The 17,920-nt window shown below is 45.2% G+C and overlaps 1 protein-coding gene across 1 annotated transcript; it reads left to right on the top strand.

The window, feature by feature from the left end:
- The first annotated feature begins 1,546 nt into the window (after positions 1-1,546).
- Positions 1,547-7,459, top strand: LOC123771807 (uncharacterized). Its single transcript, XM_069313496.1, has 3 exons — positions 1,547-1,722; positions 4,027-5,881; positions 5,993-7,459. Exons 2-3 carry the CDS (start codon positions 4,065-4,067, stop codon positions 6,111-6,113), a joined length of 1,938 nt encoding a protein of 645 aa, XP_069169597.1. The 5' UTR covers positions 1,547-1,722; positions 4,027-4,064; the 3' UTR covers positions 6,114-7,459.
- The last annotated feature ends 10,461 nt before the right edge of the window (positions 7,460-17,920 follow it).

Genomic DNA, 17,920 nt, shown 5'->3' with positions numbered 1-17,920 from the left:
TACTTTTCCGAACTGTAGCAGCGAAGGGCATACACTCTGAGCTGGGGCCTGGTAGCTGAGTGAACAGCGCTTGGGATTCGTAATCCTATGGCCTGGGATCGATCCCCAGTTACGGCGGAAACAAATGGGCAGTTTCTTTCACCCTAGCAGTAAGAAACCTAGTTTATTTTACCTAGCAATAAATAGGTACCTGGGAGTTAGACAGCCGTTACGGGCTGTCTAACACACACACATCCTGGGGATGTGTGTGTGAAAAAAAAAGTTGATTGAGAGGCGGGTCGAAAGAGCCAGAGCTCAACCCCCGCAAGGACAACTAGGTGAATACGTAGGAACAAAATACGTGAAATTTCAGAAGGCTTATTGACCCATCAACACAACCGGACTAATCATCCCCGATTAGCTTATCATGTATTACAAGGAATGCAACATGGTTGTTGTTGTTGTTATAGATTCAGCTACTCAGAACAAGTTCCAAGTAGCACGGGCTATGGTGAGCCCCCTAACTTACCTGGCACAGGAGCGGGGCAAGTAGCACGGGCTATGGTGAGCCCGTAGTGGACTTACCTGGCACAGGAGCGGGGCAAGTAGCACGGGCTATGGTGAGCCCGTAGTGGACTTACCTGGCACAGGAGCGGGGTTGTCGCCTCCTTGGTATTCTCTCTCCACGTTCGCGTAGCGCTCCGCGTCCTGCCAGCTGTCAGGAGCTTCAGCAGATAAAATTATGGCGACGCACAAATGGCCCGCTAATTTCCTTCAATTTCCACATGTACGTGGTATGTGTGAATGATCGTGTTCAATTTTGCTGCCACACGTGCGCCTCCTCTTTCCTCCAGATGCACAATTAGGTCGAAAAATTCGACAGAATATCTCGACTCTTCTGTTTCCTCGAGCAGATACGCATTACACGCTGGGGCGGGTGCAAGGGAGAAATATCTGGGTCAGGAAACTCAGACACACACACACACACAATCAGCAAGCAACTTTATTGGGTATTCATGCCCATGCCCCGTCTTGGGTGGCTTAATCTTCATCAATCAAGCAAGCAACTGTAACGCAATGTTGCATCTCCAAACTATATATATAACATATATACATAATATATATATTATGTAAAATGCCTTAGGTATCAAATAATGAAATATTACTCGTCCATTCATTATATAATTTATATTATATTGAAGTATTATAATTTATCAAAGAAGCACAGGCATCTCTGGAGCCCTCCGTCACCCTGGCCTCCTATTGCTAACTTCCCAGCAGTCAAAATGACACGAAAGACGCAATGACCCGAGGGAGATGACAGCCACTCCGAGATCTCTCGTCGAGTTCACAGCCGCATCAAAACGTCCCCCCCCCCCGTTCCAACCTCCCCCCCCCCCGTCCGAAATGGGGCAGGCGATGAACAGCCTCCCGTTCCCCCCTGTCATCCCCATCCAGGGTCGCAGAGCGGGTTAGTGACGGCAAAGCGGCCTCGTCCCACCGAGACAGTAGTGGTGGTGCGGGTGGAGGCTGGCAGTCAGTCTGCTCCGTGACTTCCTGAGGCACAGACACGGCGGGGAGGCAACACTCGCACACACACACACACACACGCACTCTGGAGAGCAAGGCAACACGGAGGAGGCCAGCTCGTCCACGTCGGGAGTGCCACGGTGGGCACTGTGGCATCAGTGCCTCGCTTCACCTCACCCACTGTCTCTCTCTCTCATCGTAATCTACAAATAGGTTAGTTACTCCTTAATTTTTTTTGTTTTTGGACAGAATCCAGGAACTGAAATTAATTTTTTGGCCAGGATTCATGAAGCATTTACGCAAATACTTACAAAACCTGTACATCTCCCCTCAATCATGGCGGCTTTGTTTACATTATACACTTTACGAACTTGGAACCTTCCCATTCCAAAGTCATTACTGTTATAAACAACCACGTAGCGCTTCGAAGCTAATAAACTCTTTAATAAATGTAAATCACATCAAAGCCGCCATGATTGAGAAAAAGATGTACAGATGTCGTAACCGGCGGCGTAAATCCTTGATGAATCGTAGCAACGTTCTTCCCCCCCCCCCTTCTGTTAAACAGTGGTCAAATAATATAAGCGATGCAAACAACGCCTAGTGTCTGTGTGTGTCCAGCCAGCGTCAGTAGCCTCGCATGTAGGACATACGTAAATCTGTGTATCTATGTATTTACGTACGTAGGTAAGCTTAGCATTTTTATAGCACTATACAATCACCTTCTGTGGTTGATTGTTCAATAAATCCCTGAACTATATGTTTAACAAATCTCTCACCCTGTCCATGGAGGACAGAAGAAAATGTCTACATGCTGGTTAGCATTGTAACTGTGTGGCCACGTCTGAGGTAGACAAGCAAACCTCTTTTTTTTTTCATGTCGCTTTAACCAAGTGTAAGTAATGACTTACGCGGGTTGAGCTTCAGCTCCTGTGCCCCGTCTCTTAGTCTTCCATCGACTCGTGTAATTTCTCCATAATCCATTGAGTTCCGTTGTAATTTGTACTGACTCCGTGTATGCAAACGGAAAGGGAAATGGATAGACAGGAGAGGAAAAAGGATAGGAGTGACAGAAGAACATGAGAGAAAGAAGGACAGGAGAGGAAGGACAGAAGAGGAACAGATTTTTTTGTGGTGTGCATAAACGTCACTTTAAAATTTCTAACATAAATTTAATTAAATTTAATCTAATACTGTTTCGCCATTCTACCCTTTATTCTAGTTAATATTAACTTATTTTGCTGAGATCTATAATTATAATTATTATTATTTCTATTATTATATTACAGTTAGGGACTTAATGCAATATTGTTATTACTGTTTGCATTAGAGTAAGTGGTTTTAAATATTAAGTTTAATACTTTATACTGATGTTTAAAATATTGTTTTAATTTATTTTATATTTAATTCACATAGAATATTTTATATTATTTAATTTTGTTGACGTCTTTTTATGTTTAATTTTGTTTATTATTTAATGTAATTTTATATTTAATTTAATGTAATTAATTCTGTTAGAGTTATAACATTATTATATATTTGTATTTTGCTCTCACAGTTGGGTCAATAATATTCTGTAAAAATATTTAGTGACAATGTACGAGCGAGAGAGAGAGAGAGAGAGAGAGAGAGAGAGAGAGAGAGAGAGAAAGAGAAAGAGAGAGAGAGAGAGAGAGAGAGAGAGAGAGAGAGAGAGAGAGAGAGCGAGAGAGAGAGAGCGAGAGAGAGAGAGAGAGAGAGAGAGAGAGAGAGAGAGAGAGAGAGAGAGAGAGAGAGAGAGAGAGAGAGAGAGAGAGAGAGAGAGAGAGAGAGAGAGAGAGAGAGAGCCCCCTTAGTCATCACTAAGTGGCTGTAATAACCACAAACCAAAACAACACTTACCGAACTGAGTTATCTCTGGTGCTTGCGGTCATAATCATTACGAGGATGGCATTCAGCCGTGTCCAGGCAACCAAAAACTTATATCAGAAGTTTCTTGTGCAGTTACGTGCGCCTGCGTAAGCCGTGTTGACGTTTTTGCCATTAGTCTGTGGCTTATGTCAGCATTTTTGTGACGGGTGATGCGTGTATGACAGTCAATACGCGCCTAGTTGGGCTTGTGCTTCTAATGACAATCGACTTGAGAATGGTCCAGGACGGTCCGAAACGTCGTCGTCCCTTCACCTTCTTGTGTGTGGTCTGGTCAACTTACTTTAGCCACGTTATTGTGACTCATCGCTTGCTTGTGCTTCTAATCTTGAGTTTCGCCTCTCAACCCTCAGTATATGGGTTACCCGAATTATTTTCTTTTGTGAGGGTCTGTTCTTTTTTCATATGATTCTGCTTCTCTAAAATGTAATAGTTTTTGTTGTGCAAGATGGTAAACTTGACATCACTGAAGTTTGATGGATGTCACTGGCAAATTATTAGTTGTTTATAATGCACAAAAACACACACACTTAAATTATAATTTAAGCATCAATAGTTATGTAATAATATCACAAGTTCTAAGTATACATGTCGACTGTATCCTTCCAGAGCTTTCGGGAGGACCACAACACACACCTTGGTTAACCATGCTTACCTCGCTACTCTTCGCCTTCGGCCTCCTGCTGGCGTCGTCAGAGGCCAAGACCTTCAGGACGAACGAAGACCCCATCGGTACGTCGAGTCCAATCGACACAGCGCGCCAGTCGGTGCTGGCAGTGATGAAGAGCGTCCTCGGTGTTGGAGGACCTGGAGACGCCGTTGGTAATGTCGGCTCACTGGTTATGCCGATGCTTCTTCAGCAGATAGGTGGTGCCGCGGGCTTCAAAGATCTCATCTCCGATAGCCTCGGGCTTCACGAAGACTTCTTGAAGCCTGTGATGAAAATCTTAGAAGGGATGAATAAGCTTGGAGATGTTTCCCCCAAGTCCTTCGGTAACAGCATCAAGGACGGCCATGAGGGCGACGATGAGGGAGAGTCTGACCATTTAGCCTCGGAATGGACCAACATTAACCACCAGTTTTTGGATGTGGTGAAGAGTGCTTTGGAGGAGGAGCTCGGGGAATTGCCGTCTCTGCTGCCGACGACTGCTGTAGGAGGCTTCAAGGACGGTGGGAACGAGGACATGAGTCCATCCGGTGTATGGATGCTGGTTAAGTCCACGTGGCAGCGGGTCCTATCCTACATGGAAGAGGAAAACGCCCTCCCATCCTTCATGCAACTTATGCCGGTAAGGATTATCGACCGCGTCGTCAACCTCGGAGACGACCTCAACCTCATCAACTTCTTGGCCAAAAAGCTTGACAGGGACTTCGCAGAGTTCATCGCAGAGGAGATCAACCCGTATCTCGGGCCCCTGAAAAGCTTCGACAGCTTCTACAACTTCACCAGAGAGAACGGCCTGAGCGGCGTCCTGGACTACTTCAGGAGCAAGAACTTCGGCTACACCATAAGCGCGATGTCCCGTTTCATAACCGCCTACTTCGACGACTCTTTCTCCGACGACCTGGCGGACCAGTACATCGCCTTCATATCCTTCAACAACACTGATCTGTACAACTTCTACTCGTCGCTGCTGAGGAGTCACAAGTCCTCGGGCGGGGAGGACGCGGGTCCCGGCGGGAGGGTCAGGAGGGAGGAGCTCCAGAAGGCCACCAAGGAGTACAAATTCAACGGATACGACTTCCAGCCGAAGGCAATTCAGGATGATTCAGTTCGTGACCTGGCCAGAGACGGCGGGTATGGAGGCGGCGGCCAGAGCAGCGGAGGCGGCTATGGCGGCTCTGGTGGCGGCGGCGGGTATGGCGGCGGTGGTGGAGGATATGGCGGTGGTGGCGGTGGATATGGCGGTGGTGGCGGAGGATATGGCGGTGGTGGCGGTGGATATGGCGGTGGTGGCGGTGGATATGGTGGCGGAGGCCACAGCCAACCCAGCAGCGGAATGATGATCGACCCGTCTGTAGTGTTGAGCTCCGTGGCCATTGGGGCACTTCTGGGATTCCTGCTCTTCCGCCTTATCCGTGGCACTCGCAGAGGCCGGCGGGACATCGGCGACGGGTCGTTGTCCCTGTGGCTGTCGGACATGCCCGACAAGGTCCTGCCGTGGGACTCCAGCGTCCAGCGCATGAAACGACACGCCCAAAGCTTCAACGTGACTGGAGAAGAGGAGTTCAACTTGCCGGACTCCTTGAGAGGCAACGTGTGGTCCTCTGATCCCGTGGTGGGCGACGACCTGCTGGAGGAGGACCTCGAGGAAGACGACGTCGCCGACCACCTCAACCACCTGTGGAGGGTGTACAAGCACAGCAACGAGACCGCCTGCGTCCACTACCACCTGTGTGACGTAATGGCCAACAGCACAGCAGAGAGGCTGACTGGAAGGGACTCCAGCATGGCTCTTCTGATGTGAGTGTCTAGGGACGCCAACCTGTCTTGTTAAGGTCTGCAGATTTTCACTTCATTACAATAATGATATATTCTGATTATATATTTATCTCCTTTTGGTTTCTCTTGCAGGGCGTCTATGAGCAACCTGATGGGCGTGGCAGGATCAGGTCAGCTGATGGATGATGTCATTCAGACGATGGTGCTGGGCGCCCCTTACACCTGTCCTACCCTCTCTCACTGCAATCTGTAGCTCCTTGGAGACACTTGAAGGACTACCTGAAGGGCTATAGCTCATTGGAAAGTCTCCTTCTAGAGCTATAGCTCCATACAGGGACACCTGGAGTTCTAACGTCCCTCCAGGCGTTTCAGCTAAGCATAGTAGTAGGCATCCATCAGTCTCAGGAGACTAATGGATGCCTACAGCTAAGCATGCCACCTTCACAAAGGTTCACTACAACGAGCTACTTCCTGGACGTCTCGACACAACTTCGGCAGTTTTCAAACTCCTGGAAGCTCAGTTCTGTGGTCCTGATTCCAGAACGCCTCTGAGAAATTTCTGCGATTATTCTCAAAAAAGGTGTTTCCCAACTAGAAATATTGCCAAGGTCAACTTTTTTAGTTGCGAAACATTGCCACTGTGTTCGAGACAAGAGGCATGGCATATCACCTGTGATGAATAGAGGTTGAAGGAACATCTTGTCCTGACACATATGCTGGTTGAGTTGTTCCTTGGCCACCAGTGCACCTGTGTCCGCTGGGCTTTTGTCTTATATATATTATTTATTTATTTATTTAATCATTTACTGAATAATTTATTGAATCATTACGTGAACACACACACACAGGTCCTAGCAGCTGAGTGGACAGGGCTCTGGGTTCGTAGTCCTAAGGGCCCTGGTTCGATTCCCGAACGAGGCAGAGTTAATTTCACCTGATGGCCCTGTTCACCTAGCAGTTAACAGGTACCAGGGAGTTAGACAAATGCTACGGGCTGCATCCTGCGAATGTGTGCTTGTATGTATTAGAGAAATATATGTAATAGTTATGGCAGAGAAAAAATAGGTCGTGAGTCAGTAAAGACAACGGGCGGCTAGAAAGGCGGGGACCAAGAGCTAACAGCTCAATCCTGCAGGCACAAATAGCAAATACAAACACACACACAATCAGCAAAGATAAACCAAAGATAATAAAGTAGACGCAAGAGGCATCAGTTAACTTAGACTGGAGCCTAGTGATTGCCGGGTATATAACTTCGTCTGTTTCTTCTTTATTGTACGAAGACTGTATCTGCCACGGCCAGTTGTGACCAGATAACAAGCGTCTAAAATGTATGCTTTTGCCTTACGATATCCGTGACTGTACCTGGTCCCTGGACCGGTGCTGATGGTCATTGGTTCTGGAAAGCGTACAGTTTTTCAACGGTTATATTTCCACTTCTAAAATGTTAAAATTTTTTCAACGGTTATATTTCCACTTCTAAAATGTTAAAATTTGGACATTTTAGTCCATACTGGTGTCCTTCTGAGAGTATTCACTCTGAATTTACTTTAATAAAGTGTCTGGTTTATATTATCATACAAGAGTGCATAGTTCACATTTTCCATGTACAATTAGAATCTAAAAATGTATTTTGGATGCAATAAAAATATTGAGTAAATTCGTCTGGATTTTAAACCTTCACTTCCTCTTACGAGATTTAACCTGAGTATTAAAAAATACATAAAACACAAATAAAAAAAATGGAAAAAGCAATATATCTCAAACGCGTAAAAATAAAAAAATAAAGGACTACAGAAAGGTTTATTGGCTCATACGAGGCAGTTATTTATATCCGTCCAATTTCATATATATATTTCACCTACAATGGACGTAGAACGGACCTAATACCCTGGAAACACAAACCGAAACTGTCTCTATTTTCAGCTTGTTACAACTTGTAATAAAGTTGTCACATCTTGGCTTAACGTGTTTATGACGTATTAGAACGTTGTTACAACTTGCTATATTGGTTGTTATAACTGGTTAGGAGGTGTTAAAACTTGTTCGAACGTTGTATCAACGTCGTAGTTTCGGTGTGTGTTTGGCGGGTATATGATGGTGGTGACAACTGAACCTTCTTCGAAGGTCAGAAACATGGGCTTCACCATGTGAAAAATATTATGGTAGTTGGTTGGGATTGTAATTTGAACTCCCAGTGTCTAGACACCTCAGCCACATGCAATACCTACTGCACCATGATGGGCTCGGGAGTGACTCGACCTGATCTACTACACGTACTGGAAGGTATATGCTGGTGTGTGTGTGTGTGTGTGTGTGTGTGTGTGTGTGTGTGTGTGTGTGTGTGTGTGTGTGTGTGTGTGTGTGTGTGTGTATGTGTCTGGGAGAACCCAGAGACAGGAGTTCAATCCCAACCCATTGCAATAACATTTTCTCGTAGATACATCAACAGCTCTGTTTCCAAACCAGTATTTACGATACTGGTACAATATATATATATATATATATATATATATATATATATATATATATATATATATATATATATATATATATATATATATATATATACATACACATACACATATATACATATATATATTTCTTATCCTCGACCAGTGCTACCAGTGAATAGCGAATGAAATACTACCAGAATACCTAAGCGACTCCATTGGAATTTATAATTCTAAATTTGCAGAAGAAGCCGGTCAGTGGGACAATCTTGTCAACTCACATCCTCGACCAACTTTTCCAAACGACTGCAAACAGGCCAAATCTCAGATAGCCCCATAGTGGAGAACATTACCACAGCATTGCTGGAGGCAGCTTCTGGGAAGGACAAAGCGCGTCTTCTAGTTGTGCAAGCTCCCCATGCCGGGGACTTCCTGTTGGCTGTCTCCAATTCCGCCTTGGCCACCCGTCTGGATCATCGGGACCTAAGTATTGGTTTGATTGGCATCCACGAAGCAGTCAATGACATCATCAAGAGAAGTTTGGCTACAGATGGGGGTCCAGCACAAAGGGAACCTCAGTTGTGCAAACCTGTAGCTCCTTGGAGAGACTTAGGACTTAGACTTAGTTTGTGACTTTTCAGTCACAAACATCCAGATGGAGTCACCCTGCAGCCATGGAGGGAAGGTAGACAGGTCGTGTGGGACTACACGTGTGTGTCTACATTGGCTGATACTTATCTACCTTACAGTACACCTTAGGGAGGTGGGGCAACCACCTTCAGGGAGACCCAGAAAACTAATAAGTACAGAAACCTAGAACGTTGTTACAGGTTCGTGCCGATAGGCTCTGAGACTCTGGGCGCCTGGGGGTAAATGTGCACTTAAGTGCCTAAAGGAGGTGGGCGAGGAACTTATTAGGCAAACTAGAGACTCACAAGCGGCCAGTTTCCTGTTCCAGCGCCTCAGTGTCGCGATCCAGAGAGGAAATGCTTGCTGTATCTTGGGCACGCACCCCACCTCCGAAGAGCTGGATGAGGTCTTCGAACACAGATGGTTATATATGTGTGTTTTCAGTAAACTGTAACACAATGTAATACAATTAATAAAGCAAAAAGAATAAAAAAATAATTTGCCGTGGGAGGAGCGTGATCCTACCGGAAGGAGTTTCACGTCTCATTTTCAAGTGATCCCTCGCACTGTCATTAGCCAACAGATTAATCGCCTGGCGTCCCCCGTGACTGGGCGCCGACGCCCTCGCTGGCGTCACGGCTGGCGTCACACGCTCACCTGGCGGCTGCGGTTTTTTGGGGCTTGTATACTTTTATATGTATTGTTTGTTACGCTCCTCTTGGTGCCACCCCTCGTGTGACCCCTTCTCTTGGTCCCACTCCTCGTGTGACCCCTCCTCTTGGTGCCACCCCTCGTGTGACCCCTCCTCTTGGTCCCACCCCTCGTGTGACCCCTCCTCTTGGTGCCACCCCTCGTGTGACCCCTCCTCTTGGTGCCACCCCTCGTGTGACCCCTCCTCTTGGTCCCACCCCTCGTGTGACCCCTCCTCTTGGTCCCACCCCTCGTGTGACCCCTCCTCTTGGTCCCACTCCTCGCGTGACCCCTCCTCTTGGTCCCACCCCTCGCGTGACCCCTCCTCTTGGTCCCACCCCTCGTGTGACCCCTCCTCTTGGTCCCACCCCTCGTGTGACCCCTCCTCTTGGTCCCACCCCTCGTGTGACCCCTCCTCTTGGTGCCACCCCTCGTGTGACCCCTCCTCTTGGTGCCACCCCTCGTGTGACCCCTTCTCTTGGTCCCACCCCTCGTGTGACCCCTCCTCTTGGTCCCACTCCTCGCGTGACCCCTTCTCTTGGTCCCACCCCTCGTGTGACCCCTCCTCTTGGTCCCACCCCTCGTGTGACCCGTCCTCTTGGTCCCACTCCTCGCGTGACCCCTCCTCTTGGTCCCACCCCTCGTGTGACCCCTCCTCTTGGTGCCACCCCTCGTGTGACCCCTCCTCTTGGTCCCACCCCTCGTGTGACCCCTCCTCTTGGTCCCACTCCTCGCGTGACCCCTCCTCTTGGTCCCACCCCTCGTGTGACCCCTCCTCTTGGTCCCACTCCTCGCGTGACCCCTCCTCTTGGTGCAGGGGTCACACGAGGTCACCGTCTCGTCTCAGAGGAGAGGCTGAAGTGTGTGGGCTAGACTCCTCAGGCTAAGTCAGTGCTGGTCTGAGGCTCCTCACTTACCTCAGCGGTTGACTGCTGGTGCTCTCAGAGATCAAGACAAAGATCGGTGAGGAAGGTCAGTATGCAAAGTGGGAAGAGGGGAAGAGGGGAGAGAGAGGGAGACTAGGAAGCAGGGAACAAGGGATAGGAAGGAGGACTTTGGGGGAGGTATATTTGGGCAAGGAGAAGAAGAGAGAGGCAGGAATGCAGACCTACCGTCTCTCCCTCCTCCTCCTTCTCCTTGCCAGATCTTGACACGAATCCATATATGCCAAATATATGCGGATTCATCTAACTATAGTAATTAGATAAAACCCAGCAATTTGATACGTGATGGAGGTCGTCACGGGAGTTAATTCCGGCTGTTGTTAGTCTCACTTCGTGGTGCAGAACGCTTGGGCACCTTGGGTCGTCGGGGATGGGGAGAGAGAGAGAGAGAGAGAGAGAGAGAGAGAGAGAGAGAGAAAGAGAGAGAGAGAGAGAGAGAGAGAGAGAGAGAGAGAGAGAGAGAGAGAGAGAGAGAGAGAGAGAGAGAGAGAGAGAGAGAGAGAGAGAGAGAGGGAGAGAGAGAGGGAGAGAGAGTCCAACAACAACTGTATTGCTGCTCTAGACACAGCAGGTACCTTTGATCGGGTACCCTCAAAGCACTATGGATTGGTAGTAAAACTTGAAGCATTAGGCATCTCAGGCTCCATCTTAGAGCTAGTAAAGCCTTATCTTCAAGAATGTACTATTAGAGTTGTCTTCAATGGAGCAGGATCCGAAAGCCACTCAACTGATGCCAGCGTTGCACAGGGTAACGTTCTCTATGCTGAGGAAAGTCTATTTCAGTGATTTACTTCATCTCATTCCTGAAGCTCAAGCCTATGCTGATGACTGCACTCAAACCTTTACATACATACAGAAATGCCAACTGCTGCAAATTTATTTATTTATTGATTTATTTATATACAAGAAGGTACATTAGGTTGGTGAGAATACATAGCATAGTATTTACAATCTTGTAAAATCACTAGTACGCGCAGAGTTTCGGGCAGGTCCTTAATCTAACAGATAATTTTAAGTAGGTAAATTCTAGCAGAATTAAGTCTCATCAATTACAACTTTCAGCGACTTCTACCTGGGGGTAGAAGATGACAGGTCACATTTGAGGCTGAGAAAACACAGGAGATGGCGATAACTAGACCGTACAATGTTAATCTGACAGGTTTGCAAATGGGCGGCAAAGCCTAGAGTTCACAGATGAAACTGACATTTTGTGAATGAAGTTCGGCTCTTCTAGGTCAATGAAGAGCCACATGTTTAACATAGCCTAAATGGTAGTTAAGAAACTTACTGCCCTAAGGTGCATCTCACGCCTTCTTGACAGCAGGGGCTGCAAAATCTTCGCTCTGATCAGGGGTATGCACCCCTCGTCTGGATCGTCTGCCCTCCATCACTTATCAGACTTTTGGACAAAGTGGAGAGCCGTGTATGTTGTTGTTGTTTTAGATTTAACTACTCAGAACAAAGTGTCCATGTAGCGCGGGCTATGGTGAGCCCGTAATTGAGTTCGGTTATTCGCGATAACCTTGCTACTCTGATATTTGGGTCAAAGTTTTAAATGGAGGTGGGGTTTCCTCCTTTTTCTCTGTTTCTTTTTCGCTTCTGTTTTTTTGAGTGCACTGGTTTTGGTCTTGTTTTAATATCATTATCTTGGTGACGGATGTAGATGCAGAATGTTCACTAGTGAGTCCCATTCTTCAACGGCTTTTCTAATCATTGTAGTAATCTAATCTAATCTAATCGAAGCTTTTCTAATCATCATTGAAGCAGAAAGGTTAGCAAATCTATTTGCTTCAAGAGCCAGTTCCACTCAACTTCCTCAAGCAACTCTGACTCACCAACAAAGACTTCAAGCAGCAAGATGGACAAAAATAGATGATGCTTTAGCCTTACCTGACGAACTAGACCAACCTTTCAATCTGAAAGAACTCAGAAGAGCTACAAAGAAAACTGTCGTGACGTTGGCGGACTGTTATGTACAAGGCCAACATTCTCAAAGTTCTTCACCTAACCCAACTTCGTGGACAACCAGTAGTTGGCACCCGTAATACTAGGCTCTCAACCTTCAACTGTCTTATGCTGGAATTGCCTTTCTTAAGAATATCACTTTATTAGCGATTATTCATTCCTAGGTTGACTCGCATCTAGAACTTCTTCGCTCAAAAGGCTGATACACGGGAGATCAGATCAACTTATCACATGAAGGCTCTGGCACACAGTTGGCTACAGGCTCGTCCTGTTCCTTATATGATTATTACTCAATGAATAAAGTTTGCTCTTAATGATGCATATAATAGGGTCATGAAAACAATGGATCTCTAGGAGCAAATTTCAACTGAGCTGAGGTAGGATTACAGATCTTTCTTGCAATTTCAACAGGTTCCTAATATGATAGTTACAATATGATTGTTCCCTATGAGATAGTTTCAAAGTATATTCACGTAAAATAAACGAGTCTCTAGAAGCAGGCTTCAGATGAGCTGAGGTAGGATAACAGCTCTTGCTTGCAGCATCACTAGGTACTTCATTTGACAGCCCTAATGAGAGAGAGAGAGAGAGAGAGAGAGAGAGAGAGAGAGAGAGAGAGAGGAGAGAGAGAGAGAGAGAGAGAGAGAGAGAGAGAGAGAGAGAGAGAGAGAGAGAGAGAGAGCGGTAGGAGGGAGGGAGGTATGCCACAGCCTATCAATGGTCGAAGCAATACACCTTCGCCAAAGAAAAACGGAGCGGAAACAAAGAGTAGTTCGTAGAGGCAATGACGTACCTCCCTCGTCCTCCCCCACCGCCCCCAGCTACCAGAAGTGGCAAGGAAGGCTCCCACGCGGGAGCCTGACAGTTCACCGCGGCTGCAGAGAGGAACACAACTCCAGGAGCAGCAGCTGCAGCAGTGGCCGCCACATCCAGGATTCCTCCCGACACCGCAGAAGCGTCGACCAAACACAGGTATGTAGTTGTATATGCAGCCTAAGCCATGCTTTCGGAGGCTTTGGTTGGAATATTTGTTTTAAGAGACGATACCAAGTCTTAAGTGACAGCACATCAACCATATACACATCTCAGTTGACAAGTAACCTGTGTGTCCCTCTTGGTGGAGCCTTGCGAGATTTGTAATAAAACTAAGAGGTAAAAATTTGATAAAGAAAGGATCATAATGCCATATTGGTCCATCGGCTGCCACTAAAACACACACACTATATACTTATGGAAATTCCTGTTTCAGTTCTTCCTCCGTGGTCTAACACTGTCATATTATATATCTATATTACATTATATATATATATATATATATATATATATATATATATATATATATATATATATATATATATATATATATATATATATATATATATATATATATATATATATATATATATATATGAACATGTGTATGTAACATTAACGATTGTGTTAAAACTTCAAAAGATTATCACTTGCTTAACTAAACGAACTATGGGGAAATATTACAGTTACATTCTTGCAGAGAAACATAATGGGTTCCTGAACCCATTATGTGCCTCTGTAACCCTTTCCACCACCGCCCGCGGGATGAGTATGGGGTGCATCATACAGAAATTACATTGAGATGAAATATTGAGCGACGGTGGCAACACGTCCCTCTCTCTCAGTGATAAAGATTTACACACACACACACACACACACACACACACACACACACACACACACACACACACACACACACACACACACACACACACACAAGGGGAACACGCACAAGGGGACACAGGTGGAAACTGAGTGCCCAAATGAGCCACAGAGATATTAGAAAGAACTTTTTTAGTGTCAGAGTGGTTGACAAATGGAATGCATTAGGCAGTGATGTGGTGGAGGCTGACTCCATACACAGTTTCAAGTGTAGATATGATAGAGCCCGATAGGCTCAGGAATCTGTACACCTGTTGATTGACGGTTGAGAGGCGGGACCAAAGAGCCAGAACTCAACCCCCGCAAGCACAACTAGGTAAGTACACACACACACACGTATCTCGAGCGAAGAGTTGAATTATGCAGCAGTTTTTGTATTATTATTATTTTTTACCACAGACGTGGCCATACATTTACAATGCTAACTAGCATATATATATATATATATATATATATATATATATATATATATATATATATATATATATATATATATATATATATATATATAGTATATATATATTATTAAATATGACCGAAAAAGTAAGATTAATAATTCTAACACGAATTTTCTCAATCTTTCGTACATTACGCTTCACTGTTGGAGGTAAATCAAAAATCACTTCTCCAAAATTCATTTTTATTTCTAGTCTGACGCGACACGGGCGCGTTTCGTAAAACTTATTACATTTTCAAAGACTTCACAAATACACAACTGATTAGAACGTATCTCTGATTTTATATCTACATTTGAGTGAGGTGGGAAGGGTGATGTGGCATTAACACAAGACAGAACAGGAGGGGATATTAATAGGGTATTAAAAGTATCAACACAAGACAGAACAGAAACAATGGGTATTGAATAGAAGTGTTTGTAGAAAGCCTATTGGTCCATATTTCTTGATGCTTCTATATTGGAGCGGAGTCTTGAGGTGGGTAGAATATAGTTGTGCAATAATTGGCTGTTGATTACCAGCAATCAACAGCCAATTATTGCACAACTATATTCTACCCACCTCAAGACTCCGCTCCAATATAGAAGCATCAAGAAATATGGACCAATAGGCTTTCTACAAACACTTCTATTCAATACCCATTGTTTCTGTTCTGTCTTGTGTTGATACTTTTAATACCCTATTAATATCCCCTCCTGTTCTGTCTTGTGTTAATGCCACATCACCCTTCCCACCTCACTCAAATGTAGATATAAAATCAGAGATACGTTCTAATCAGTTGTGTATTTGTGAAGTCTTTGAAAATGTAATAAGTTTTACGAAACGCGCCCGTGTCGCGTCAGACTAGAAATAAAAATGAATTTTGGAGAAGTGATTTTTGATTTACCTCCAACAGTGAAGCGTAATGTACGAAAGATTGAGAAAATTCGTGTTAGAATTATTAATCTTACTTTTTCGGTCATATTTAATAATATATGTCTACAGGAAAGACTGCTACCAAAATATACTAATATAATATATATATATATAGTGGTGGTGGTAATACTATCACTAGCAATAAAATAATAATAATAATAATTAAGAGGAATTATTAGTCATGGTTAAATACTTATGTTAAAAATTAATGTCAATTGAGAATAAGGAATAGGTCTTGGATGGTATCAAAGAGATGATTGACGTCAGGAAGATTTGAATATATGTAAGACATGTGTCGCTCACTGGAAAATAGATACCTACCAACTTCTTTGTTAAATCATGTAAATTAGTTTAACACAAGTGCTACTGTTACAGTGTAGCAGCAAGACTGATGTTGAGGGCTGCAAGACAATGTCTTGTGGGATGATGAGGATGATGGTTTGGTGAAGTAATTTAAGATTACATCTGAGAAGAGCGTTTCATGGCTGGACGCGACCATTACTCCAGCAGGGGGCTCTGTGGTCTTCCTCCCATGTCTTGTTAGTGAAGGTGGAAGACTTGAGAGGTGTGAACGGATCATATCGGGTGGAGATGTGTGTGTGTGTAGTTACCTCGGTGTAGTTACAGGATGAGAGCTACCCTCGTGGGGTTCCCAGTGTGTGTAGTCGCCTAGTTGTGCTTGCGGGGGGGGGAGGGGTTGAGCTCTGGCTCTTTAGTCCCATCTCGATTGTACCCGGTGACAAGGTAATGGCAGTCTAGCAGGAGAGAAAGATGACGGGATACCTCGAGGACCAGTACTTGCTACACCAACGTAAAGTAAACACCTGCTTTATTTATGCTGAGATTTAGGCCTAGGGTCAGGTGTTGAGACCATTAATCACGTCATTCAGCGCTAAAACATCTGTATTATACATAAAAACATAAGACTAAAGGAACAGCAGAAGGCCTTGTGGTCAACAAGGGGCAGCTCCTGCTTATATCTACCCAAACTCATCCATATGCAGATGAACAGTCACAATAACGTGGCTGAAAAATGTTGACCACCTTGAGGTGCTTCCGGGGCTTAGCGTCCCCGCGGCCCGGTCGTCGACCAGGCCGCCGGCCGCCGACCAGACCACACTCAAGAAATTGAAGAGGCGACGACGTTTCGGTCCGTCCTGGACCATTATCAAGTTGATTGTGATGAGACGAAGGAAGCAAGGGCAATAAATAGGCAAGAGAGAGAGAGAGAGAGAGAGAGAAAGAGAGAGAGAGAGAGAGAGAGAGAGAGAGAGAGAGAGAGAGAGAGAGAGAGAGAGAGAGAGAGAGAGAGAGAGAGAGAGAGAGAGAGAGAGAGAGAGGTCTTTACACTCAACAAACCATTAAGTAAACCAACACAAACACCCTATACTACACCCTCGTACCTACACCTCAAGCAACAACACCCTGCCCTTGTAAACACAACTTTTCTTCCATTCCTTCCCCTCCCCCCCTTCCATTCTCCTTATATTATCCTTTGTTGTCAGTCTCCTCTCTTCCTTTTGCTCGTGATAATCCTCCTCCCCCCTTCTTCTTCTTCTCTACATCTTCTCTTGCTCCTCATCCCTGTGTTCCTTGTGTGCGAGCAGCGCGAGAAGAGGCAGTGATGTGTGAGACAAGCCTCTGCCTCTCACGCAACTGAGACACCGTTTCCGACCCTAATTGGTTGTTTGGAACACGGGCGTGTAGCGCAGCCAAGTTCCGCTGCATGCTTGTACGGCAAGGCCGCGAACGACCTCCCGTTTCTCGCTCGCTGCCTTGGTTATAGAGCACACACATACACACACACACACACACACACACACACACACAGAGGCGGGACCAAAGAGCCAGAGCTCAACCCCCGCAAGCACAACTAGGTGAGTACACACAGTGCTGCTGCGCCCACTAACAGTCTGGTCGAACAGGCTTGGTCAGAGACTGGGTCCACGGGGACACGGATCCTTGGAACCATCTCAAGGAAAACTCAAGGTAAAGTGGTCTTAGGAGGAGGTAGCAGAGGTGAGGCTGTTGTAATAGTAGTATATGGAGAAGTAATACAATATAGATATCTCCTATGGCCTCATCACTGCAGAATGAAAAGGAAACATATAAACGTTATCGAATTAATTTATCACTAAAAACTCTCCATAACATAACCACATAATCCATATTTAATATTCTATAACGTTAAAGAAAACACAAATATTAATAATACATATATATGTGCGTCTACATATTCAGAATCAACAGTATCAATACAGCAAATGATATATAGAAAGCTAATACGAAGTTTGATTTCGTTTCTTTCAGTAG

This window comes from Procambarus clarkii, chromosome 75, assembly GCF_040958095.1.
Source record: "Procambarus clarkii isolate CNS0578487 chromosome 75, FALCON_Pclarkii_2.0, whole genome shotgun sequence".
NCBI classification, from domain to species: Eukaryota; Metazoa; Arthropoda; class Malacostraca; order Decapoda; family Cambaridae; genus Procambarus; species Procambarus clarkii.
This window is presented reverse-complemented; position numbering and strand designations above follow the sequence as displayed.

Bases quoted from the DNA above. Each gene is read 5' to 3' on its own strand.
- LOC123771807 (XM_069313496.1), top strand. From the start codon at position 4,065: ATGCTTACCTCGCTACTCTTCGCCTTCGGCCTCCTGCTGGCGTCGTCA. The intron at 5,882-5,992 runs GTGAGTGTCTAG...TTTCTCTTGCAG, and splicing joins TCCAGCATGGCTCTTCTGAT to GGCGTCTATGAGCAACCTGA.